Here is a 25941-nt window from a genome sequence, read left to right as displayed (position 1 = left end):
AGCTTTTTGTGGGACATAAGCTTAATCTAAAATTCACCTGAAAGAGCAAAGAACCAATAACTAAGATAATTTCAAGAAAATGGAGGGACTTGCTATATGAGATGTCAGGACTCATTATAAAGCTCTAATAACCATTATGGTACTGGCTCATGAAACATGATAGAGAGATAAGGTACAGATCCATACATATACAGAAACTTGGTATATGACAAAGTAGCATTACCAATAATGGCCTCAGCTACTCACTCTCATGACTATATCTTACACATTGTCATTATCAATAAATGTTACTCTTCCAATCTCAGTTTCAAGCATCCCATTCTTTGACCTCTACATCCTATCCTTCTAGCTTGCTTCCAGCTCCAGCAATCCTTTCAAACCCTATAATCTATTGATGCTACCTCTTCACTCTCACATCCTTCCTCACCCAGTTTAAATTCCATAAACAACCATTGACCTCTCTTGCTTCATTCTTGCTTGGAAAAACCTCATCCCAGCTTAAATCCACGTCTTTCCTATGCCTACATCCACGATGCTGAATGTGACTATGGAGAACATACAACCATGCTGACTGGTGTTCCTTTAAATGTCACACCTTTGCTCAAAACCCTCCAATGGCTTCTATCCTACTCTAGGTAAAAGCCATCTTTACAGTGGCCTACACAGCCTCCATTGTATCTCCTCCTCTATTACTCTCCCCCTGGCTTACTCTGCTCCAGCCACACTGTCCCCCTGGCTGTTTCCTGAATAAGCAGGCCTATTCTCACCTCAGGTCTATTGTACTTTGTGTATCTTCTGCCTAAACTTTCTTCCCCTCTGTCACTTGTATAGCTCACTCCTTTATCTCTTTCAGTTTTTTTTCCCTCAAATGTTACCTTTCATAGGGTTTACCCTGATCACCCTATTTAAAAGTATTCCCCTCCCAAGCACTTCTTATCCCCCATCCCTGCTTTATTTTTCTGTTATACTAAACATCTGTTATATTAAATATTATTACTTGTTTGTTTATTAGCTGTCTTCCTTCACTAGAACGTAGGGGACATGGAGGCAGGGAGTTTTGTCTGTTTTGTTCACTTACTATATTTACAGCACTGCCACATAATGTAGGTACTCCATAAGTATTTGCTGGATGAATAAATGAATTTATAAAGAACTTCTACAATTAGTAAGAAAATTACAAATAGGATATTCACAGAAAAGGAAACCCGAATGGCCAGGAATTAATGATTGCTACTTTCATAACCATTTAAAGTATAACCATTTAAAACTGTAAAAACCATTCTTACAGCAGGTAGCCTACAGACTGGAAAAATAGGTGGCAGGCCAGATTTGGCCTGAGGACCATAGTTTGCCAGCCCCTGCTCTAGAGAAACTCCTTCTCAAGTGCACAAAGTCACATGTAAGAGAACATTCATGGTAGCATTATTTATAATGGTGGAAAATTAGAAATTGGAAATATTCTAAAGGACAAACAATAGGTAAATAAAAAGTGGTATATTCATGTAATAAAGTAGATAAGTCTCAAAAAAACTACATATTCAGGTCAAAATATTTTAAAAGGGTAAATAAGTTGTCATGTGCATGGAATTTAAAAAATACTCAAAATGCATATAGGTAGTAAAATAGTAAAAATACAAAAGTGATGATAAACACCAAGTTCACAGTCTTGGTTATACTGTGGAGCCAGGGAGACTAGTGAGCTGGTGGCTTGGTACATCAGGGACTTCAAATATATCTGTAACATTTTATAACTTAAATGAAATTATGAAACAATTACAGGAAAGTGAGATTTGATAACCCTTTGAAGGTGTGTATACAGGCATTCATTGTATAACATGTTTGCTTTTTGTAATGTTTCACAATAAAAATATATTTAACCTATTTTAAGTTTAATTTGGATCATTTGATGACCTCACAATCAAGTACTGACATAAGATTTCACGACTACATTTGAATTTGTGTTAAGGAGTAAGTTGGTGCTCAACAAAACCACTTGATTTTCTGCAAGAAAAGCATAGAAGCAGGATGAACACGGAATTTAAGTATTTACACCAATATCACAGCATGCTCTTCAAAAGATGTCAGGAAAATTGAGTCAGAGGAAATAGTAGCATGGATCTGGTAAACTCAAAGAGTGTTTATGATGGCCATATTTATGTAGTGAACAGTGTTTTGGCTTCAGTAAAAATCATTTTTCATATTCAATTAATATTGTTAATTTGAATTTTATTGCTTTTATTATTTGACTTATATTTAATTTGTAAAGCTGCTTTTGTTTTCTCGTTGTAAAGAAACTAAACATAAGGAGTTCACATCTAGCTTTTGCTTTCTACATATTAAGTTACCCTAGGTCTGTAAGAATATTTTTCCTTTAAATGGATCTGTACATTTCCAAACCTGATATATTCAGTTAGCTCTTAAATGTGTAAACCAGTAGGTTTTAGAAAGAGAGAAACAAACTAAAATATTAACAGTGGGGTAATGAGATTTTGGATGACTTTTTTTTTTACTGTGATGTTTTGCATTTTCCAGATTTTCTGTACCAACTACATATGTTACTTTAATTATCGAAAAATAAACAAAAGTTTGTTAAATATCCCTTAGTAATATTTCATAGTTTCATACTTATGGGGGTCACTATTAAACCTCAGCAATAAAGAGTTACCCTCACAGGATACAAAAACTGTTCCCTGGTTTGTCACATGTCACTTTTACTCAAGACCCGACCTGTAAATACAATATCCAGTTATATGTCTCACCTGAGTGTCGAAGTGCAGAAAATCCTTGCTCATCTTCCCACTCCCAGGTTGGTTCACTCTTATTGTGGATAGAATGAAAGTCAGGAATTTCATGATACCAGTCTCTGTCTGTGCTGCTAATAAAATAGAAAATGTTGAAGAACTTATTATTAAGGAATTTTTTAGAACTTGAATAGAAATAAATCTACTTATAGAGATTTAAACCTTATCATCTACCTCCCCATATTTTCACTTTCCAGAAATAGTGTTTTAAGGAACTATTGTGAAGAAGAATAATTTATTTTGCAAAATGAGCTAGACAATCTCTAGAATCTTGCAAGAACAAATTACTTGATTCTGCGATTTGACAAAAATTCTTTAAAGAGATGTGCAAATGTATTTTTGCTCCACTAATGGCATGTAAGATTTTCCAAATCATTGCCAGATCTTCAAAAGAATCTGAAATACACATAGATGAGAGCAAAAGCCATGCACATTCACCTGCTGATGCAGTCTCCTGTGAGAGGGTCGCAGCTCCCCGCACAATCGCAAGGTCTGCAGCCGTAGTCTCCGAAACCCCAGTATCCCACCATACACCTGTCACAATGTGGCCCGGCCACCCCAGGCTTGCAAGGGCAGTCACCATTACTGGGGTCACAGAAGGTCACTGAGCTGAAAGGAAGGACAGCTGATCCAACTGGATGGCAGGAACACACTACAACAGAGAGGACACGCAAGTACTGATGAGTGACTGTGGATTATCTGTGTGGAGATTAGGCCTGGCAATCCCCAAATGGCTTCCCTTCACTACACAGCATATTTCTGAGACTCCTCCTTTAACTAGTTGGTGTAAACTTTAACCAGTTGTTCAGAAAATGAAAACTAATTAAATTACAGATAAGCAAGATATAATTAGCAGAAAGGTATGTCTGCTGCCAAAAACCCCCCACATAATTTATTATAAAATTAAAGAAATTAAATATGAATGCTTTTTGGCTATGGTGATGAGGACGAACCAGCAAAGAAGACAGAGAAGGAGCATTCGATGAGAAAAAAAACCATGAGAGTATGATGTTCTGGATGCCAAACAAAGAGAGTTTCAAGGAGGAGGGCAAAAACTGTGTCAAATGCTGACAGGTCAAAGATGAGACATGGGAATGGATCATTGCACATGAAGGCCATTGGTGTCCTTGATAGGAACAGTATCAATGTGTTAGTGAGTGGGGGATCTAACTGAAGAGGACTCAGGAGAGAACGGGAGTAGAGGAATTTGAGCATGAGAAGAGATGGCTCTTTTGAGGAGATGTTCGATAAGGGCACAGAAATATGTTGGTAGCTAAAACTGGATGGGGGTTAGAACTGAAGTGAAGGTTTGTGTTTGTGTTTGTTTTGTTTTAAGATGGGAGAAATGACAGCACATTTAATGTTGGTGGAAATGATCCAGTAGAAAGGGAAAAATCGATGACCAAAAGAGAGATGGGAGAATTGCTGGAGGAATACTTGAGTATACTAGAGTAGGAAAGAAAGGATGGAGTCTGATATAGAAGAGGTGTTGGCCTATGGTAGACGCATGATCAGGTAACAGGATGGAAGACAGAGCCTATGGACACAGATGTGGATAAGCGGATAAGTGCGGTAGTGGGAGCTGGTGATGTTTCTTCTGACTGCTTGTATTTTCTGGATGAAATAGGAAGCAAGGTCATCAGGGGAGAGAGATAAAGGAAGTCTGAGGAGTGGGAGAGTGAATGAGAGAAAGTGAAATATAATTAATCACTAGGCAGCATTAAGGCCACATTTGAGGTTAGTGATCATAAGTTTATAGTTATAAGTTTATATTTTACAAGATAAAATAGTCCAGCTCCTCAGACTAGAATTTATAATCAGCCATTTCTGTAAATTTTTGATATTAATCAAAATTCCTTCTTCTTGGTCCTCTCCCTACTCCCAGCATTGCCTACTGCTTACAGTATGACAATCCACAGCTCTTTCTTTGCTCCCAGGATAGCAAAAATAGCTGAACAAAGTGCATGTGAGAGAGAGAGAGAGAGAGAAAGAGAGAGAGAGAGAGAGAGAGAGAGAGAGAGAGTGTGTGTGTGTGTGTGTGTGTGTGTGTGTATAGGGTTTATTGGGTTCATCACAAATTCATGTACCCTAAACTAAGTTGGGTTCCCTAACTGATGGTCACCAACTCTATTTATTCAATGTTACCTGGATTTAGAAAAAAATTCCTCACAGTGGCTGTTCTAGAACTTTCTCAGGCTTTTCAATTCATCTTATCCACTTAGTCTGATGATTCTAATTCACTGATAAGTTCCTCTGGATAATCTTTTCTCCATTTCAAAATCTCTTTGTCTTAATCTTTCCACTCCTTTCTCTAAGAATCAAATGAGAAATGAGATCTTGATTTATGGCTATGCCTCTCATTAGCTCTGATTGTGGGCGAGAAATTTAACTTTCCTGAACCTTGGTTTCTTACTGTGGTATCTCCATCTTATTGAGATTTCATGAGGTTGAAGTTATTTTAAATGAAACTACTTTAGCAAAGTCTGTAGCACAGTGCCTGACACCAAATAGGCCAACTCTTCCTGTCATATATTCTCAACTAATATTCAGATCCCACTGTCTCCTCTTACCCCTTGGAAACTTCTTTTATTGATTAATTGATTATTTTGTCACTAAAATCTCAATTTGGCTACTAATCTCCACTACTGACTAAACTGTATGACTTTTGGCAAGATATCTAGCCTCTCATCTCAGTTTCCTTATTTGTAAAAATGGAAATAATAGTATATAGTATTTCATCACCATTACCTTTTCCTCTAATAGAAAATTTGAGCAGTTCTAGGAGTTGACCTCCCTCTACTACCATATATTTTAAAACCTACATACATTTCAGGAATGGCCAGAGAAGAACATGATTCTATCACATGTGCTAGTGGATTTCTCTCAGTGTGACTTTTTATATAATTATAAGATAAAAAATACCAGTTGGAAACTATGCAGAACTAGCTCCAGGCAGAAGACCCTGACACCTTTCATGGCATATTTTTTCAGACTGCACACTGAATCTTGCCTTGAATGCCTGTCTCCTGAAGTTTGATAGCAGTCAATATCTGACGAACATAATGCTTGCATACATTTTTAATTTTCTTCTAAAATGCAAATATATTTTCTTCTTGGTTGGGGGAAAAAAGAATCTCCTTAGGTTCTGGCTCAGTTCTGATTCCCCAACATACATTTATTACTGATGATTGATTCTAAAATTCAACCAAAGCATTTACTTCTTCACATTGAATGTCAAAGTTATGATCCAAAATGACCTAAGTCCTTGACTTCAGCTTTGTCTTCATGTTAGCCATAAGACCCAGTAGTTGAACTATCATTATATACTATCATTCTGAACTTAATTATTCTTTTCATTGTAATTTTCAGTGTATATAGCTGTGGTGAACTGTCCTTAAGGGCCAAAATGAATGGTGCTTTGAATGGTAGCCAGATATCTTTAGAAGCTGTGTTGTCTGTCTAGGTGGTAAATCATTCATTACTGGAGTCTTCATTTCCCTCCCAAAACATTTGCCCTAGGCTGCTCTCACCCACAACCATAGTGGCAAAGCAAAATTATTAAAATTATTTAAAATGTAATCTTAATTCCCAGATGTTGTCACAAGAGTTCTTTAATAATGTGCATGACTTACTTTGGATAGTACATTCTTTACCAGGGTATCCTATTGGAAGAAAACCTGAAGTAATAATACAAAACTTTCAAAACAGATGAGATAGAGGAAATGAATACTTTACAAAAGATTTCACAACAGGTTCCTTTCAAGTGACAAATTTTGATAATTGCTAAAGTGACATGAGTTTTATCTACAGATATATGTTTGCAGTAATACATCTATTATGTGAAGCACTGTCTCTCTATAGAGCATTTACAGAAAAGAGGACATAAAGCTGCTCTGTAGGATCTTCTACCAAGAAACACAACTGTTAACAGAACAATGGATGGAAACATTTTCAAATAACCTTGTGCATCCATAAGGTTCTAAAACTAATATTTGTTTCAACCACGAAAGCTGACAATAAATACACCTGTTTAGATATTGCCTAGAAGATCTCTTAGGAAGACAGAAAATAAAATAGAGGCAATATAAGAAAGTTGGTAAGAGCATAAGCATAGGAGTCAGACTAGATGACTAGATTCTAACCAGAACTAGATTCAGGTTTTGAATCTTACTCTTTATAAGACTTTAAGAAATTAATCTCCTCCACTCTCAATTTTCTCATTAATGAAGTAAGAACAACAATACAGGGTTGTTTGTATGAGGATTAAATGAGATAGTGCATATATTTGGCAATGTATCAGAAATTTAGTGGCACCAAATGCTCAAAAAATAACTATTATCTGGATGAAACATTAGTTTTAAAATACCCACCATCCATTCATTCACTCACACCTTCCCCAAAGAGTTCTTGAACTTTAGTGTTAAGATGAACTAAGCCAGGGGCTGAAGGTACAAGGATGAATACAATAGTCATATCTCTAGGAAAGAGAGATGTACAAGTAAATAATTATAGGGCAGTAAGTGTTATAACTGAGATAGTCCAGTCTGTATGAGAACACAGAAGAGCAACAACTGCCTCGTTGCAGATATGGATTGTTTTTTAAGGAAATTAATGATCCCACTGGCTTTCAAAATAGCCTCCTTGCCTTGCACCTTGGAGGAATTTGGTGGCAAATAGGAGCACAGCTTTTTGACTATTTCAGGTTCTATGGAATTAAGTTACTCTCCTGTTACATGTTCCCTTCCTTGTATAAAAAAATTACCTGCTGCAATATTCTCTCATTTTGTGGGTCAGCATATGTTGAGAAAAAGTAGGGTGTGATCTACGGTCCTGCTGCTTAGAGGGGGGTACCCTGCAATGTAATGTAGACAAGAGTCACAGCTGTCAACGTACATGAACATAGTAAGTATGCAAATACAAGGACGAAATGGCCAGGAATATAATGGACACGCTATGGCTCCCTTTATTCTAATGGGATTGCTAAAGCCTAGGTGGTGGAGTCAAAGGAAACCATTGCTATCTTTTCATTTTTATCCCCACCTTCACTAGAACTCTGGGAGTCTGTCCAAATGTTATTCACTCAGAGACTGATCCATGATGCAAGCTTGTTGTAGAAACAAGGAGTCCTTAGTATTACCTGATGGATCCAACTTTTGCTCTTCTGTTAGTAAAAGCTACGCTGGGAGCAAAATACCCTGCAAGTATTTGCTCCTGATTTAGCTTTTCTAAAAACAGAACTCAAAGGTCAAGGCCCTTAGCTGGGAAAGAAGCTGCTAGTCAAGACCTTTCACCACTACCCGGTGGCCACTCCCTCAGCAGCGCCTCCCAGGCTCCCAACATTGTTTTCTCCTGCAAAGGCCAAAGCCGTACAAGAATTTCTGATGGGGAATTTTCAATAGCAAAGTCATTTAAAAAGTTGCCCAGCTGCCTGTTGAGGTTCTTAGAAGGAATGGGACTTAAGAGAAATGACTTTGTGATGCAGCGCTAAGCAGAAAGGAGACAATATGAACTGTTATATTAAGTGTGAAGTTAAATAGTAGATAAAATGAATCTTCTACCTTTTTTTGGTACTGTTATCTCATTTCCGTCTAATATTAACTATTTTTGCTAGTGGATAAATAGCTATAAAAATAAAGAAAAATTTGTAAATGAACTTTACTCTGTGAATGGCAATATAGTTACTCCTTTACTATCCTAGGCAACATTTTTCTATTGATCCTTGAAATGTTATATACATTGTATTCAATGATAACTAGTTCCACAATATTCAAGGTGTACTTAATTTCAAATAAAATATTGCTTGAATAAATCTAATAGGAGAATAATCTAAATTAAGATTTTCATTTCATTTACTGAAATTCAGTGTCTCCTGAAAGAGTTATGGCATATCCCACACAAAAGAGAAAGATCCATTTATGCATGAGATCTGCCTCTATTTAATGCATTAAAAAATAAATGTAAGGTATTTATGTTTCCTACCTGTCTTTTATAAACTTTTAAGTGCATAATACAAATAAATACAAAAGTCATACCCTTTATTTTTAATGCTTTACTATGCTTTACTGCTCAGACCTTCTATTTGATTTCTGTATCATTTCCTTTCTGTTTACTAGTTGTAACTGAGCCAGTTACTATTTATTCCTGGGTATATATAAGAGATCTTAGGCAGTTTTGTATTCTTGATCTGCTACTTCAGTTAAAATTGAAGGAAGCACTTTTGAGTGTACAGAGAAATTTTTTTATGGGAAAACTTTTGGATATAATTTTGGACACTGTATTTTGCTGTGAGGAATTTGGTTATATCATACACCATTTTTTTTTTTTTAAGAAACACCACCTGCTCAGCCTCTTGTATTCCCAATCCACTCAGGCACCATCCACCCAGGCACATAGCCAAGAATTGGGTCATCCCTAACTCCTTTTTCTTTTGGAGAAAAAGCTCTGTTGACTGCATCTATCTTAGATCTCTCCTTCAAACAGATGTGATTAGACCCTGCTATAAGCTGTCATGGTACCCTTTTTCTTCATGACATTTATTACAGCTTTTAATTACATATTTACTTGGGTAACATTTTTTGTAGGGACTCTTTTTTGTTGTATATACAGTGACTAGAATGGGCCTGCCACATGGTAGGCACTGAGTAAACCTAGGTTGAGTGTTTTTATCTTTTAAAATTTATTTATTTATTTATTTTTGGTGGCTGGCTGGTACAGGAATTGAACCTTGGACCAAGTGAAATATTTAAATGGATGAATTGTATCACTTAACAAGTATGTCTTAATGAGTGATGTTCTTTTGGCCTCCAATAATCTTTTTATGATTTTTTTGCCTCATTGCTGCCTGTACAGTTCACTACAAAGGCCTAAAAGGTAGGAACCCCATCTTTTCACCTCTGTATCCCCAAAATCTAGGACCATGCCTGACCCATTTTAGTGACTCACTCAATCTTTGTCAAGTGAATGAATAAATGTGCCTCTCAATAAGCAACTACCATGAAATAATTTTATGTTTTGTTGAACCTCCTAAAAGGCTCATACTACTTCATTTATAGGTTTCTAGTATCTTAGCACTACAGCATGGCAAGACTAAGATATTAGAAACAGAAAAACAAAACAAAAAAACCCCCAACAAATCTATAGAAAACTGAAATTGTTAAAAACAAAACAGATTATTCTGAATCCTACCTGGGTAAGACTATTTCCTGCATTTAATATTTCATTCCATCCAGTTTTTATTTTTTATAATGAAAGTTCTTTATTCCAACCCTCTAGGAGACATTCCCCACCCATAAATGCCTCTTACTGGCAGCAAAATTTTTTTCACATTAATCAATCTGAAATTCCTTTTCCTCTCTTTCATCTAATTATATCTAATTATGCCCTTTTGTTCTAGGGAAGTAAATTAATTTTTGCCACCACTCTAAGTCCCCTTACATCTTTTGAGTATCTGTAGAAAGTTGTTGTATTCTCCCTGAGAAGTTTCCTGTTAATCTGAGAATATATATCCTCTTCCACATCTATTCATTAGTGTCTCTCTTTTCTCATTGTTTTTGTGGCATATCTGGAACACTCCCCAGTCACCTCCATCTTTCTTGTGCTAATATTTAAACTTTACATGGTTATTTATGAATAAACAGGGCCTTACTTAAAACCAAATGCCATAATTTTTTTCTTGAATCTAGGTTCTTGAAAAATTATTTTTGACTCTAAAATATATGTCTAATTATTTCTGCCTTGTTTATTAATTTTGTTCTCATCACCTAGGTCACATTGTAGGGTAGAAATCTTTAGATCTTTGCAGGTCATTGGATCAAGGTCTTTTAGAGTCAGACAAACCTGGGTTCAAATCCCTTGCGACTGACCAGTTGTGTGAACTTGGATAAATTATTTAATCAATTTAAGCCTTAGTGTCCTTATTTGTAAAATAGAAAGGATACCAGCTAACTCATACAGATTGCTAAATGAGGTAACTTAGGTAAATTGCCCAGCACAGTATCTGGTCCATGGTAGCCATTCAATATTTACTATTTCTCTTCTTTATGCCCCTTCTAATTTTGTCCAGGCTTTCTGAAGATTTTGATATTCTATAGTTATTTGCTTGATTATTTAATGTTTGTATTCATGTAATGAAGGATGCAAATTATTTATTCAGTGAATTACAAGTACTGTTTGGGAGACATTTTAGAGAATTTCATGACCTCTCCCATTTCTCTTCCTAAACTTGACTAACTTTTATTATTCATCACTTCATAAAGCTTCTCATTTTTTTGGTGAATTTTAATATGTTACTTAATCTTTTTAAAGGGTTATCTTAGTACGATTATTACATTATGATGTATCTATTGTTTCTCTACTGCCAAATCACTGGTTCTCTCTAAAAGTTGCCTTTCAAAAACAGTTATTCATATTGATTCTATGCTGGAATCATTCACAGTTTCTTTCAATATAAAACAAAGATGGCTGTGTTGTTTATGTGACATAAAATGAAGTCATGTGGCATTGCTAAAACTACAATTTGAAAGAAAAAGCTCACTAAGTTATTATTTGAAGAGAACTCCATGACCGTTGGGAAACAATGGACTGGAACACAGGCACAAGAATGAAAAATGGAAGGTGCTGATGGGTTACTTAATGTGTCACTGTGATAAGGTATTCTGGATTTAATTAATTTAAACATCTTACCTGTAAGACAAATTGAAAGGAAGGAATCACTATAACAGAGGTAGAATGAAATAACTGCTTAATAGAAATACAAGCAAACAGAGAAATGATGAGATTCTGCCCAAGGGCATCAAGAGAAGGTGCTATTTGAGTAGACTGTGAAGGATGGAAAGGTAGTCTGAAGCAAACATAGCCTCCACCAAGGCACGTGCATTTCCATCAGTTGAACAGTTTTCACCTAAGCCAGAAAGAAGAAAAGAAGAAGAAAAAAAGCAAGAAGAAAATAGATAGATCTGGATGATAGAACCCTTTCTTTACAAAGATAACTGGCTAGTTAGGGTAACAATATCCAAGTAACCAAAATGTAGCTTGGTAAGCATTTGGTTTGGGTTTTCGGGTAGAGAGACCAAGTTTATTTTTATTCACTCTCTGCTAACAGGCAATTGACTACATATATTTTGATTTTGGCCAATCATGGAGGAAGGAAGAACATATCAGTTTTTCAAGAGATTGTTTACTTTGACAGGGATTGAATTTTGCTTGCTTTTTTATTTGCTGATTTTTCTTTAAATATGGAGACTATGTAATAGCTAAAAATATGTATCGACATAAAAGTCAATACATTTATTATAAAGGGACTAACTGGCTGTTTCCTAAAGAGAGAATTCTGTTCTATAAGTCATTTCTTCAAACATTTATTTCCAAACAATGTGTTCTACTAAAGTAAGGGAAATTTTCCATAGAAAGCTGTCATGGAATAGCTATCAATATTCCATACCCAATCAATTTCCCATCCGTCTAATATTTAACATGTTCTTTGGTGTTAAAAGGGGCTGGGGTAGGGATAGGGGGCTTCATAAAGAACTGGATTCAATGATTATTTAAATATCAACACAGGAACATACTTCTAATAGTCTAATGCTATGTTCTGAAATATAAAAATATGAAAGTGAAAGTAAGTGTCAATATCATGGTAAGGTAATTTTATTATAAATTCTAGTCTCATTACAATAGTTCACTTTAAAGTATGAGGTATTTATGGTAAATAAATCTATATACTATGAATAAGTGGGAGTTCTTTGATTGGAATTACCAGGTATTTATTTTGAAATTGTTACATGGAAAACAGACATCTTAGAATTTCTGCCAGAAATTTTTTTGGGGAAAAGCAGAGGTTCTATGTTAGACATTTTTTAAATGGAGGAAGATAATTGACATGAATACTTAACAGCATTTGTATCTGTCAGTGTGTCATAAAAAAACACGTGTAGGCCAGAGTTTTAGTAATCCTTTAGGATTTTCTGCCAGAGATATGGCTAATTCAGTGAATAGATTAAGTTATAGATGATTGTTAGCTCATAATCTTTCATGCAAGGAGGAAAGTGAACAGAGCTCACACTTGAAACAGAACTGATATATGCAGTGGTTCTCAAATGCTGGCAAGGAGACAAAAAGGCTGAATCAGAATCACCAATGATGCTTTTTAAAGAAATCCAGATGTGTCCCCATGCCCTGCTGGAGATTCTGAATCAGTAAATCTAGGGCAGGGCTCTGAGATTCCCTATTTTCTGTAAGTGATTCTGATCCACATCTGGGTTTGAGAACCAATGACTAGGGAGAGCAGTGCCTGAGATCAAAGAAGTAGGACTGTGAAGGTGGAGGCAAGACTTCATCCAAAGAAGAGAAAATATTCCACTTTTGGCTTAGAGTCTATCTGAGTTTATCTGACTTCCTGATGAAAAGTGATCTGGTAGCTTGAAATTGGCCATGGTGAGAATATTTAAGCCACCAAAATTGGCAAATGCTACAAGCCAGCTCTGTGCTCCCCCTCGCCCCAAGCCAGTACAACGTTGTCTGGTAAGGTTACTCTCACATTTTTAATGTGCCTTCCATAGAAAAATCTACTTAGGTTATAAGATACCAAAGCCACATGAGTGACTTTAGAGGTTTCAAGAGAGTTACCCTGAAAATGCTCTTTTAGAACACAGAGATAGTATTCCTCATAGTACCTCAGTACACAGTGAGAATTATATTTTCCTTTCCTTCTGTTCCTTAGCAACCAGCCAGTTTGACCCTCCACTTCTGTTCTCAGCCCTAGATTCAGCAGGAGAGATTCATATTTTCCCCTATGTTTACAGACCTTAAATGCACTGTCCTTTTTAAAACTTTTTTCCCCCTGAGTTATAGAAACAAATTCAGTTTCAATGATCTCCACTAGTCTTAAAAAAACAAACAACATCTTTGGAATCCTCAGAAGTGATTTCTTGGCATGTAACTGTGCATTCGATTGTCTGAGTCCCACAGTGACTCTGGTTAGGGTCGGAATAAAGAGGAAGTGAGAACAGAGATGATTTGATTGCTCACAGGAATAAATCTATTGGCTGATAGATTTGGTTTAGGGTCCTATTTATTCAGGTTTGTTGAATTTATGACCATTAATTAAAAGTGGTGCTTACCAGGACAGTGGGAGAAAAAAAATAGCCTGGAACATTAATGGGACCATTAAGTCCATGGCTTATTTGGCAAGAAGCTAGGTACCTTACTGCAAATAGAGTTCCAAGATTAATGTCATAAATATTTGTTGAATGAATTAATGTTCCCAGGCAAGTATTCTATTAAATGTATAGTAGATGCTGTGAGGAAAAATATCATCTATACTTTTTGTTTACTAGACCAACTCAGCAAGGCAGTCATTGGGATTAGAAAGTAGGACAAACTTTGTGTTTCAGCACTTTTAGAGGGAAAAATAAAAACAGCCATCAAAGAAATATGGGTGGGATCTCCTCAAGGAAATCTTCCTTAAATTGGCTTCACCCCATCCCCACACTCTCCCTTAGGCACTCGGTGTATCTTTTTCATTGTACTTTCCTCCTATAAAGTGAGGGATAACAATAGTACCGACATCAAAGCACTTTTGTGAAAATTAAATCTGTTAACACATATACAGTCCTTTGAACAGTGAACAGAAAATAGTACACAGTCAATAAATGTCAGCTATTACTATCATATCATCATCACCACCACCACAATATATTGAAATGACTTGTTACTGTAAATTTCTCCCCATCTAGAATGTAAGATCTTTTACAGAAGACCTTTTATCTTTACAGACCCAGTGCTCACCACAGTGCCTGGCACAGAAGAGACAAATGTTTTCTGAACTAAATTGAGCTATAACTTATATACTTCTGGTAAATTTATCTGGGTTGCTTTTTCAGATTTTCAATAGTTCCAACTCCTGAGAAGATAAAACTAGGAAAGAAGGGAGAGGAGAGAGAAGGGCTGTCATATATTCATCACCGGTGGTTCAACAGATTGTAGATTGTCCAGGCCTAGTTAATGTTGTTTGTGATAATTTCACTGGTAGAACTGTAAGGTTTATTATTTCCTTGATATACAGTTGTAAGCTCTAGCCCTTGAAAATCAGGAACAAATATACAAAAGGAATCTTCTAGGTTATGTCTTCCCAAGTGAAATATGGCCACTCTGCAATAGCAACATTTTCCAGTGTGTTTCATAGAACATTTGTCCCAAAAGATGTTCTGTAAGAAAAGCATTCTGTGGTTAAATTGGAGATGCTTCAAAACTCTACAGAAGGTTTATAATAAATATTAGCATATTAGGCTCTGAGAAATCCTGAAGTAAAGAAACCTTTAATTAATTCATCATTTCCTAAATTCAAAGGCCATAGAAAAATTTTCCTCTCACATAATTCCTATTAACATTTCATGGAATTAGTGTTCTATGATCAAACTGTGGAAAATGCTGTATCACAGAAACACATACATATATCCAGATTTCCATTTTTTCTCAATAATCTCTACATAATTTATTTTAAAGGATTCTAAGTTTATACATATACAAATAGAGATGTAAACCGTTGTTAATTTGGATGCTTGGTTAAGTAGATGCTCTGCTAATTTTAAAAATCTAACTGTGGAGTAAGTGCAAAATGCTTTGAACCCTTTTTTGTAGCTTATTTTAAAAATTTATGTATTTTTGACACACATTTATTGTATGTATTTATGGAGTACAGAGTTATATTTCAACACATGAATACAATGTGTGATGATCAAATAAGGGTAATTAACATAGTCATCATTGCAAAAATTTATCATTTCTTTGCAATGAAAGCATTTGAGCTCCTCTCTTCTAGCCAATCTAGAACATACATTATTTTAAATTGTAGATCCCTAGCACTACTGTAGACCACTAGAACTTATTTTTCCTATCTAGCTGTAATTTTGTATCCATTAACTACTGTCTCTTTTTCCCCTCACCCCCACCTTTCCAACCTCTAGTAACTGTAATTCTACTCTCTACTTCTATAAACTCAACTTTTTTTTCCAGCTCCCCTATATAAGTGAAAACATGCATGCTTTTAACCCTTGTTGAAAAGCATTCTACAGCACTCTCAACATTTTTTTTTTTTTTTTGGTTTTGCAAGATTATTATTATTTTTTTTTGTGTGTTACTTACATTCATGATTTATTTTTTGACTTTTCTTTTTAGTTTTCTACTTAAATCTTCAATTTTTTTGTTTTGTTTTTTATTTTTATTTTTTTATTTTATTTTATTTTATTTTATTTTATTTTTGTAAATTTTATTTTGTCGATATACATTGTAGCTGATCACCAAAACCTCCCTCCCTTCTCCCTCCCCCCCTCCCCCCCAACAATGTCCTTTCTGTTTGCTTGTCGTATCAACTTCAAATAATTGTGGTTGTTATATCTTCTTCCCCCCCCCGTTTGTGTGTGTGTGTGTGTGTGTGAATTTATATATTAATTTTTAGCTCCCACCAATAAGTGAGAACATGTGGTATTTCTCTTTCTGTGCCTGACTTGTTTCACTTAATATAATTCTCTCAAGGTCCATCCATGTTGTTGCAAATGGCAGTATTTCATTCGTTTTTATAGCTGAGTAGTATTCCATTGTGTAGATGTACCACATTTTCCGTATCCACTCATCTGATGATGGGCATTTGGGCTGGTTCCAACTCTTGGCTATTGTAAAGACAGCACTCTCAACATTTAATATGATTCAATCACCTGGGAATTTGTTAAAGTATATATTTGATTCAGTAAGTCTGGGGTGGGACCAGAGGTTCTGCATTTCTAATCAGCAACCAAATGATGCCAATGTGGCTGGTCTGTGGACCACACACTGAGTAGCAGGTTACTTTTCTGCCTTGGTAAGCACAGTAGAATAAATATAATAACACTGTACATGTTGCTGATGGAACCACACACTGAGATAGCTTAAATTTTTAAAAATATCGACTTGTTTTCTTAATACTGCCTTCCTCATAAAAGTAAAGTGGGAAATAATGGGGAGAAAACTTCTAGCTATAGCAATATTCTGTCAGCATGAAATCTGGTAAATTATAGGTACTTAATAAATGTTAAGTACATTAACTTAATTGTCATAGCTTTATTAACAGTTAATAACTGAAGAGGTGACATAGGGATAAATCTGCTAAGGACAGAGTTAATGATATGAAAACATTACTAAATAATAGTGAAAATGTTGTCAAATATATTGCCAATCAATATATTATGGAGAATATTTAGGTAGATAGAAGAATTGGATGTGCTGATAAGTGCTGGGATATACTGCAGGCTCAGAAAAGGAAAGAGAAGAACCAGAGTAATATTCTGAAGAAGGTGCCATAAGGTAACCTAACCTGGGGAAGTGGACACAGGCATCTTTGCCACAAACGTATCTTTGAATAGTTATAAAGTGAATGGAGATATGCCTTCCTTGGATTGCCTACCCAGTGTATCAGGGGCTGTCAAGAGAAGGAAAGAAGGAAATATAGATCTTCCCTACTAACCCATCCACTACCTACAGATTATGCTAAAAGAGCTAAATTGGTATCAGTTATTTTCATAATTTCCTTACTTGGTGCTTTAAGTAATGAGCAAGTATTTGTTAACTAAGAGTAATTGGCAATATGACTTAGTAGTAGTAGTTTCTAGCTTCAAGTCTTTCAGTGCCCAGATGTAGGTGAATCCCATGAGAACTTAAGTGGTTGAGGAACTCATCCAGGCAAATTACCTTATTATGTTTCAGGGATTTTTTTTTTTTTTTTTTGGTTGGTTGGTTTGTTTTTAAATAATGTCTTAATGTGGTCTTGATGGAGTTTTCATCAAATTGGCTTTGGTGCCTTTGGTTTTCTGATATTTGGATATTAGCTATAAATCTCAACTTTATAGGTAAAAGGAAATTATAATAATTTGACACAGGTATTTTGACACAGGTATTTTTAATTAATAAAGAGTATAAATAAAAATACCTTTGACACAGGTATTTTTAATTAATAAAGAGTAGAAACCCAATAGTATTATTTCCCACCTTCTGACTTAAAAGACAACAGTTATTAAAATACTAATTTTTATTTCTTGAGGGCTTACTGTCTGACAGGCAATATGCCAAACACTTTATCTTATATAGTTCTCATTACAACACCACAGGGAGAAATTTTACATGTGAAGAAACTGAAGTCCAAAGAGCTTCAATAGCTGGCACAGGGTCATGCAGCCATTAAGTGGCAATGAAGGCATCTAATCTAGACCTGTTTGAAATCTATTAAAATGAAAGCCTGAGGACAAACAAAGAGCAGGAGTAAAATAGAATTCTCAGAGAAATATTGTGAGGCAAATTCAAATTTTGGGCTTGATCCTGAAAGTGGCTGTGTCATACTCTTATCTTTCACTATTTAAGAGAGAAATCTTGTTAATAAGCAAGTGCATTCAAACTTCATGTATATATCTTCTCCTGATGTTAAAAACATGCATTTTTAAAAGCAATATAGATTTTCCTTTTAAAAAAACACATAAAATCACAAGGTTTTAAATGATTATTTCCCATTTTATTGTTTTCTTCCTGTCACTGTTTTTGAGCTGGAACATGGAGTCCTTGGTGGGAAAAGGAAGGGCATGACCATCAATCTCGATTAATAGTCTTGAGTGGTTTCTGTAGTCTGATAAGCCAAGCTGATAGACATGTAAATACTGATATAGTTGGATGAGCTATTTATCTGTATTTGATGTTTACTTAAGTTCTGCATGCACCCTTCATATTCAGATAGTACCACATGAATTGGGTGTCTTTTAAAATTTTATTCTTTTTTCAAATAAACCTCTTGTGGGAGTTATGTCAACAAACAGCAGAACCCATTCTATAAGAGTTTAGTATTTTGGGGAAGAGCATGAAATTATTGTTATGTTCTAAATTAGTTATGATAGTGGGGATACATTAGAATGGTGTTGACCAAAGTCCATTCATAATGAAACCAAAACCTGTGGTTTTTCAGGTGTTGAGGTCTACTGTAGAGGTGAAAGGTACAATGACCCAGATGTGGGTAACCACTCTCTTTCATCAATTTGAATCCATTTATTGTCTACAGTATACTCATATATGCAGTCTTAAGACAACTTCATCATTCTTTTTCTCCTTTATTAGTCTCTTTGTTTCCCAAAACGTGGTGCTACAGGAAACAATATTTTTCCTTCATGGGGTGTAAGAAAGGAGATTACTTTTATGAAGAAATTAACTGATGTCTGTGAGTGTATTATCTAAGAATTTCATAACTTCTCTCTTGAGCCAGTAAAATGAAGATGGAGGGCCGGCCCCATGGCTCACTTGGGAGAGTGCGGCGCTGGTGGCGCCGAGGCCGCGGGTTTGGATCCTATATGGGGGTGGCCGTGCGCTCACTGGCTGAGCGTGGTGCGGGCAACACCAGGCCAAGGGTTGCAATCCCCTTACTGGTTAAAAAAAAAAAAAAAAAATGAAGATGGAAATATTCATCTCTTTTGTACAAGTCATCCTTCTTTTCTAGGAACTGTGAGTTCACTTACATTTGCAAGCATCTGGAGCTGAGAAGGGTCTCCGGAGGTCCCGGTAGAAGCCTGGCTTACACCTCTGGCAATGCTGACCTTCCGTGTTGTGCTGACAGTCGTTGCAGACACCACCACTACGATTCCCTGATGCCTCCCACACAGTAGAGTCGAAGTGGCAGGTCTCAGCATGCCCATTGCACTTGCAGGCTGGAAAAAATAATCATGAGAGGAACTCAAATAATTGAAAATAAAGGGTTAGGTTCTCTAATTTTGAGGTATTTAAAAATAGGATAAGCCAATAATTTTTATTTTATTTTTAGTTTTTTAAATAGTGTACAGTTAAAGAATCAAAACAATATAAAAAGGTATACGTTGAGAACTTTAGGTTCTCCATCCCCATTTGCCCTGTTTCCCTTTGCCTTAAACAGGTTACTACCTTTTTTTTTTAGTTTCTTGTGTTCCCTTCCAAGTTTTTGTTATAGACTGTTAATTTAAAAAAATAAGTTTTCAGCCAGCCCCATGGCTCCCTCGGGAGAGTGAGGCACTGGTAGCGCCGAGGCTGCGGGTTCAGATCCTAAATAGGGATGGCCAGTGTGCTCACTGGGTGAGTGTGGTGCGGACAACACTGTGCCGAGGGTTGTGATCCCCATACCAGTCAAAAAAAAAAAAAGTTTTAAGGTATGCATGAAAGTCAACAAAGTGTAGAATGGTCTAGGTAGGCAGAGATATCATAGTTATCTTACCAGCTGGAGTTGACTTTTATTTTGGAAAGACTATTGGAAGGACCACCAGTTTTTTTTTTTTCCTCTTTGATGGTAACACCTCATCATTTCCATTCCTGCTACTTCCCAAGGGTCATCACTGTGAGTCTCCTGACCTTGCTAAGAAAAGCTGAGATTGTTAGGCATTATTTTAAAATGACAATTCATGTTGCAGATACAGGTCTGAACTCATGCTCACTAATGAGCCCGTAAGGAAACTTCTGGTGCATAGTGCTTAGTAACTTAGCAAGTATATTTATTTATCTTTCATGAAGTACTATTACTCAACTGTCGTCATACTGGTGAGTATAAAGCAGTCTCCTTTAGAAGTCTCAATTTTCTCATAGAAGAGGCCTGCAGTGTTTCTTATGTAACAATTTCTCAAGGGCATTTCTAAGATTATCAGTCAGTAGCATCAAGTGACATCTGTTCTATATGTATTTAGATATGCAGTTGGTTTCTGTGGTAAGGGCCAGAATGGCACTCTAGGAATTTAGGAGAAATTCTTTAGATTCTCTTGAGTGATTCACAATAAGAATCCAGACTTTTTTGTGGAGGTCAACTGTATTTGAAAATGTTTGTGCTATTGTTTTTTGTTGTTTCCTTGATGTGTTATGATATTTTGTCCAGATTTATATCTTTAAAAAGTATATTATAAGATAATTTAAGATTTATGCTTAGAGGAAATCCTTTACATTTCCTAGAAACAAAAATAAATCAGTTATGATTCCAAATTATGTATGAGAAGAGACTTCTCACAACTTTACCCCCAGTACTTGCCTTTAAATCCCTGTAAAATAGAGGTTTGTTAGCGTAAACATTGTTATGGGCATGTGCATTTCTCTAAACATTTAAATTAGAAAGAAAAAATGGTTCATGTGCCCTTATTTATTAGCCTCCTATCTAATCTCCAACCTCAACCCCGAAGTTAGTCCTGCTAATGCAATCTTATTCTTGATTTAGTGGCTTAAATTTCAAATCCGATTCATCATTTCAAGTAGCATATGTGAAAAAAAAGGGCATTAATTGGCCTTAAGGAAAAAATGTAATTTGGAGTCTGAAAACTTGGAATCAAGCTCTGACTCTATCATTTACTGGCTTTGGCAGTCACGTAATCTTACTGAGCTTCAGTTTCCTGATCTCTAAAATGGAATTAACACCACCTTTTTTTTTACTGGGTTGTTTTGAGAACTGAATTCAAGATACTATTTTCATGTTTATAAGTCAATATCTCAGCTGTAAGAATAATCGTACACCATAATCCTCAATTGCTCTTGTGTCTATTCATGTTTTTATTGTGTTAAATTCTCAAGGAGGGTGCTTAGGTCCCACAAAGTGTCCAAGAAAATAGGCAACATATTATTGGCAAAACAGTCATATTGGCAACTTTGTAAACAGTAACTGTTTCCGATGGTGGGAAGTCATAGTGGGTGGTGACATGGACTACGTTTGCATAGGTTATAGTGTCTATCATCCACTACTTTATATTCTGTTTCTAGAGACAAGGAGTCTGTCCACAGGTAAGTTTACAAAGAAGGCTTTCGAGTATTGTGGGTTTGTTACTTACTTCTGCACTCTTTAGGAGACCCTGTTCTGCCATCAGCTGCCTCCCAGGGCCGGTCATTGTATAATGGTGCACAGTGCTGGCAGTGGCGGCCGGCTGTGTTGTGCTTACACATACACTTTCCGTGGACCTACAAACAAGTAAAAGCTGTGAGCACAAATGGTACTAGGGAAGAACATGCTTCCCGCAATCTTGTCTCATTGGTTGGCTTTAGCCATAAGATGTTCATTCACTTTTCTGAATAAGCTAGCAATCAAGAAGAGAGATCCTTTCTTTAGTTGGTCTTGTAATCAGATAAAAAGATTGAGTAATATATTTTCTTGACTGTAGTATATATGACCATAATGAGTAATTCTGAGGTACTGGCTAAGCATTTAAGTAAAATGTTAATAGTTTAAAACTTTTTCATTCTTTACACAATAGCAATACATCTTCATTGTAGAAAATTTAGAATTCTGTAATCTCATCACAAAGAGACATTAATTTCAATATTTGGAACATATATTTCCAGTACTTTAAAAATACAATTATATTTAAAACTATTTTTCACACAATACATTGAGAACATCTCTCCATTTCATTGAATATTCTTGTATAATGCACATTTTAATGGCTCCCTTGTATGATGTACAATTTATTTGACCAATTACTTATGAGTGTACTTCAAAGAAGTTCATGGAAAGATTCATATTATCTTTCAATTCTACTTTTCCATGAACTTTTTGAAGTACCCTTGTATTTTATTGTTAGTTAGGCTTTTAAATATTTTTAAATATTATAGGCAAAGCTATAATAAATATCCTTGTATGTAAGTATTTGTGAATATCTTTACTTCCTTTGGAAGTGTTTTCTAGAATATGTATATTGTTAAGGCTTTGAATACATTTTGTCATAATGACTGTTCATTTTCTTTTGACTCCACAGTTCATAGTAGTTGAGGGTTTATTAAAATAGTATTTCTCAGAGAGGACTACTTCAGTAGAATTCTTGGAGTTCTGATAATTTTAATATTTTTTGTATCATTTCACTAATATCTTCCAAAAGTTAATATTTTGAATCATCTGAACTATCTCCTAATAACAGAATTGCCATGAATTCCAGTACCAAGATGCATTTATTGATACATGATGTGATTGTACAAATGAAAGGTTTGCAAAGTAGCTCACAATGGGGTTCATAAATGTGGATCTATGAGTTTTTTTTTTCTTGAGAAACAGTGTTAAAGGTAACAAAGCATAAAGGTAACAAAGTATACCAACTAGTCAACAAATATTTAATGAATTTCTACAAGGGAGAATCACTATGCTAAGCCATGTTTGGTATACAAAGCATTACAAAACATAATTTTTATCTTCAAGGAAGGCATAGTGTAGCTGGAGAAAAAAGACTTACATAGAAAAAAAAACCCCAGATAAACAAGACAAACAAATGCCTAAGAAGCAAAATGATGTTGGAATTCAGAATATGCAGACATCACCATAGGTTGGCAGTTGCAGAGGGCTTTATGAGAGGGGCTGGGATTTGAACTGACTCTTGACAGATAGGTAGCATTTTAATAGAGAGAAGGGAAGAAACATGCCAGAAAGAGGAAACAGTGAACCAAGGTGTAAGAAGAATCTGTGAGCAAAGTTTATTTTAATGCATCTAAAATATTTTGATTGCAACAAATAAGGAACTACTAAAGATGACATGTACTTAGAGTGGCCATATCAAAATGAGTCCCTAAAGTAAAGTGCAACAAGCCTGGAAAGAGCCACACCAATGCACTGATATATTAGCGTTTGATGTAAGATAACACTCGGGTGAGTTGTGTCATCTCACCCATGACCTCCTTTCTTTTAATACTTTCCTAGCTTATGTATTTCTAGTTCCTCTGGTGGAGGCACTCTGGAAATGCCATAAGCATTATCCAAGTGTGTTTTATGATTGCTGTGGGCCTTATGCTCACATAATGTTCAAGTATGGGAATTACATACATAGTTTAGAAGGCTGTAGGCTGCTTGTGAATGAACCACATGATGCCTGAGAGTTATAATCTGGAAAATTTCATAAATAACAATTTTGGTGGCCATCTTGCTAAATTTCATTTCAGTGTATTGCAATGTAAGGTTTTCATGCTTAATGAAAATTACAGCAGTCGTTTTAATTCTCAGGAATTAGTGAGAATATAGATTTTTAAAATGAGGGTGATATTGGCTCCTTGGAATAAAGATGATGTTGCAAAAATTTTTGCTAATTTTCTTTATAGAAACTCAACTAATATTATAGATTCAATTTATTGGTTTTGGTCTTGGAATGCCCAAGACTAGCTGAGTTATAATAATCTGTCATCTTGGGCTTCCCTTCATGACTACCTCTGATATGAACTGAACTGTTATATACAGAAGTCCCATGAAGTTCCAAAGGTTCACTACATATCTCCTATTCACACATTCAGGCAAGCTCTAAAGACAAACCTGTACTTAAATTTAGAGAAGTGTAGGAAGGCAATTTCTTATTGCTGTACAAGAGTGAGGTCTTTTTATCCTAGTTCCTGGATATCTGATTTTTCCTATGCATCCTTATATATAAAGCATATGAAGTAGAAATGCTTCAGTACTACTGCTTTTATTAAATCCATTTTACTTAGCATTCCCTGTCATCATGAAAAAATAGAAACTCTTTTTAATCAAACAACTTATATGTAGTAAGTTTCTATAAAGTCTCTCAGTAAAAGCTAATGATTCTTTGTTTTATTTGCAGTACTAGATGCTAATTTCAAACAAAATGGAGTTTTTGGAAAAAATGAATGTGAAGGAAAAATCTTTCAAGGTTGAAAAGTTTACCAAAGTGAAGGCATACTTATGTTGCTGACAGAAGTTGCACAATGGGGATAAGTAGGAAAAGCTGTTTTGTAATTGTCTAAATCCCACAACATACCAAAAACAAAACCCAAGCAAAACATACATATAAAAACACATAAAAATAATCAGATAGGATTAGTGTCAGAGTTCTAGAATAAACCATCCCTATTCTATCACTGTTGTTAAGGAGATTATATGGAGTACTATCTGAGGGGTCATTACAGAAAATGTTAAGAAGTATAAAGTAAATATGGTAGAGAACAAGATCAGTAAGTGCTGTCTGTATAACACTTTTTTGGGGGCGGAGCAGCTGGCCGGTATGGGGATCTGAACCCTTGGCCTTCGTGTCACCAGCACCATGCTCTCCCAAGTGAGCTAACTTCCCAGCCCCTGTATAAAACTTCTAAGTGTACTCCTAGATGCTGTGTCTTAAAGGGTACACAGGATTTTCCTTAAGGAGCAAAGACAAGAAGATAAGAACCTCAAAGGAATATTTAAGGAACAATCTGGAATACAGAGGTATTTATTGGACAGGTAGGTTCAATCCAGATCCTAAACATCAGTTAAGGAGCCTGAAATTTATCCTGTAGGCAATGCAGATCCATTGAAGATTTCTGAGTAAGAAAATGATTGACAGGTATATTATATATACCTTCTTTTAAATTTTCTTTCTACCACCTTTCTATCTTGCCTGTTACGTTCTTTCTTCCCCTTCCCCTTTCACTGTTTCTTTTCCATGTTTTTTTTTGTTGTTGTTGTTCCAGCTTATGCCTTTTGATAGCCAGTGGCACTCACATATATTTTCTGATAATATTCAGAATTTTAAAAGGTTGTTAATTTTTATCACTGCCTTTTTGCATCCTTCCTACTTTTTAGCAACCATTTATTAAGTACTGCATAAAGATAGATGCTGCAAAGTATTCTTAGTTTTCTCTAGAGGAACTCAACTGTCATCAGTTTATCAGGTTTGGTTTTGGAATACCCAAGGTTTATATGTAATTTCACTCAACTCATAGGTTTGTCCTGACCCACAAATTCCAGGCCTCAGGAGGCCACAGACATTTAGGGTAACCTCATCAAACATTCACATGTATCACAAGATAATGTTAGACAAGTCAATTCCCTCTAGAGTAAGGATTTCAGAGCATTCCCTTGTTCCCACATGCCAACGTTTGGGATGAACCTCCCAGGGTCTGAAAGATGCTATCCCAGCAAATTTTTCTGCACACAGAAAAATTCGAGGAGCTGTCATTTTTGAGAATTACCAAAAATATCTGTAAATTATTACCTAAACAATTTGAAACAAGAAATCCTTTCTCAGCGATACAACTGTTTCTGTTCAAGCTTGAAAGATCACCCACTATTTGATGCTTGTGAAAAATGTGCAAGTAAAACTAGGTCTTCATTGAAAAAAAAAAAAACAGAAAAAGGAAACTTTAGTAACAAGTTAAATATGGCTCTTGTTTGGTA

General features: G+C 35.5%; 1 protein-coding gene across 2 annotated transcripts in view; it reads right to left on the bottom strand.

Annotated features, from left to right (window-relative positions):
• The window catches only part of NTN4 (netrin 4), a 94599-nt gene that overhangs the window by 16461 nt on the left and 52197 nt on the right, over positions 1-25941 (bottom strand). The window contains exons 4-7 of one of the 2 annotated variants that reach the window (XM_063075405.1): positions 21632-21758; positions 19322-19510; positions 3240-3453; positions 2760-2875 (exon numbers count right to left, since the gene is read on the bottom strand). In XM_063075405.1, the coding sequence (XP_062931475.1) occupies positions 2760-2875; positions 3240-3453; positions 19322-19510; positions 21632-21758 (646 nt within the window). The remainder of the gene's footprint in view (positions 1-2759; positions 2876-3239; positions 3454-19321; positions 19511-21631; positions 21759-25941) is intronic. The other variant, XM_063075406.1, reaches the window with a different exon arrangement.

The sequence above is a fragment of the Cynocephalus volans genome, chromosome 12, assembly GCF_027409185.1.
Source record: "Cynocephalus volans isolate mCynVol1 chromosome 12, mCynVol1.pri, whole genome shotgun sequence".
In the NCBI taxonomy this organism is placed as follows: Eukaryota; Metazoa; Chordata; class Mammalia; order Dermoptera; family Cynocephalidae; genus Cynocephalus; species Cynocephalus volans.
This window is presented reverse-complemented; position numbering and strand designations above follow the sequence as displayed.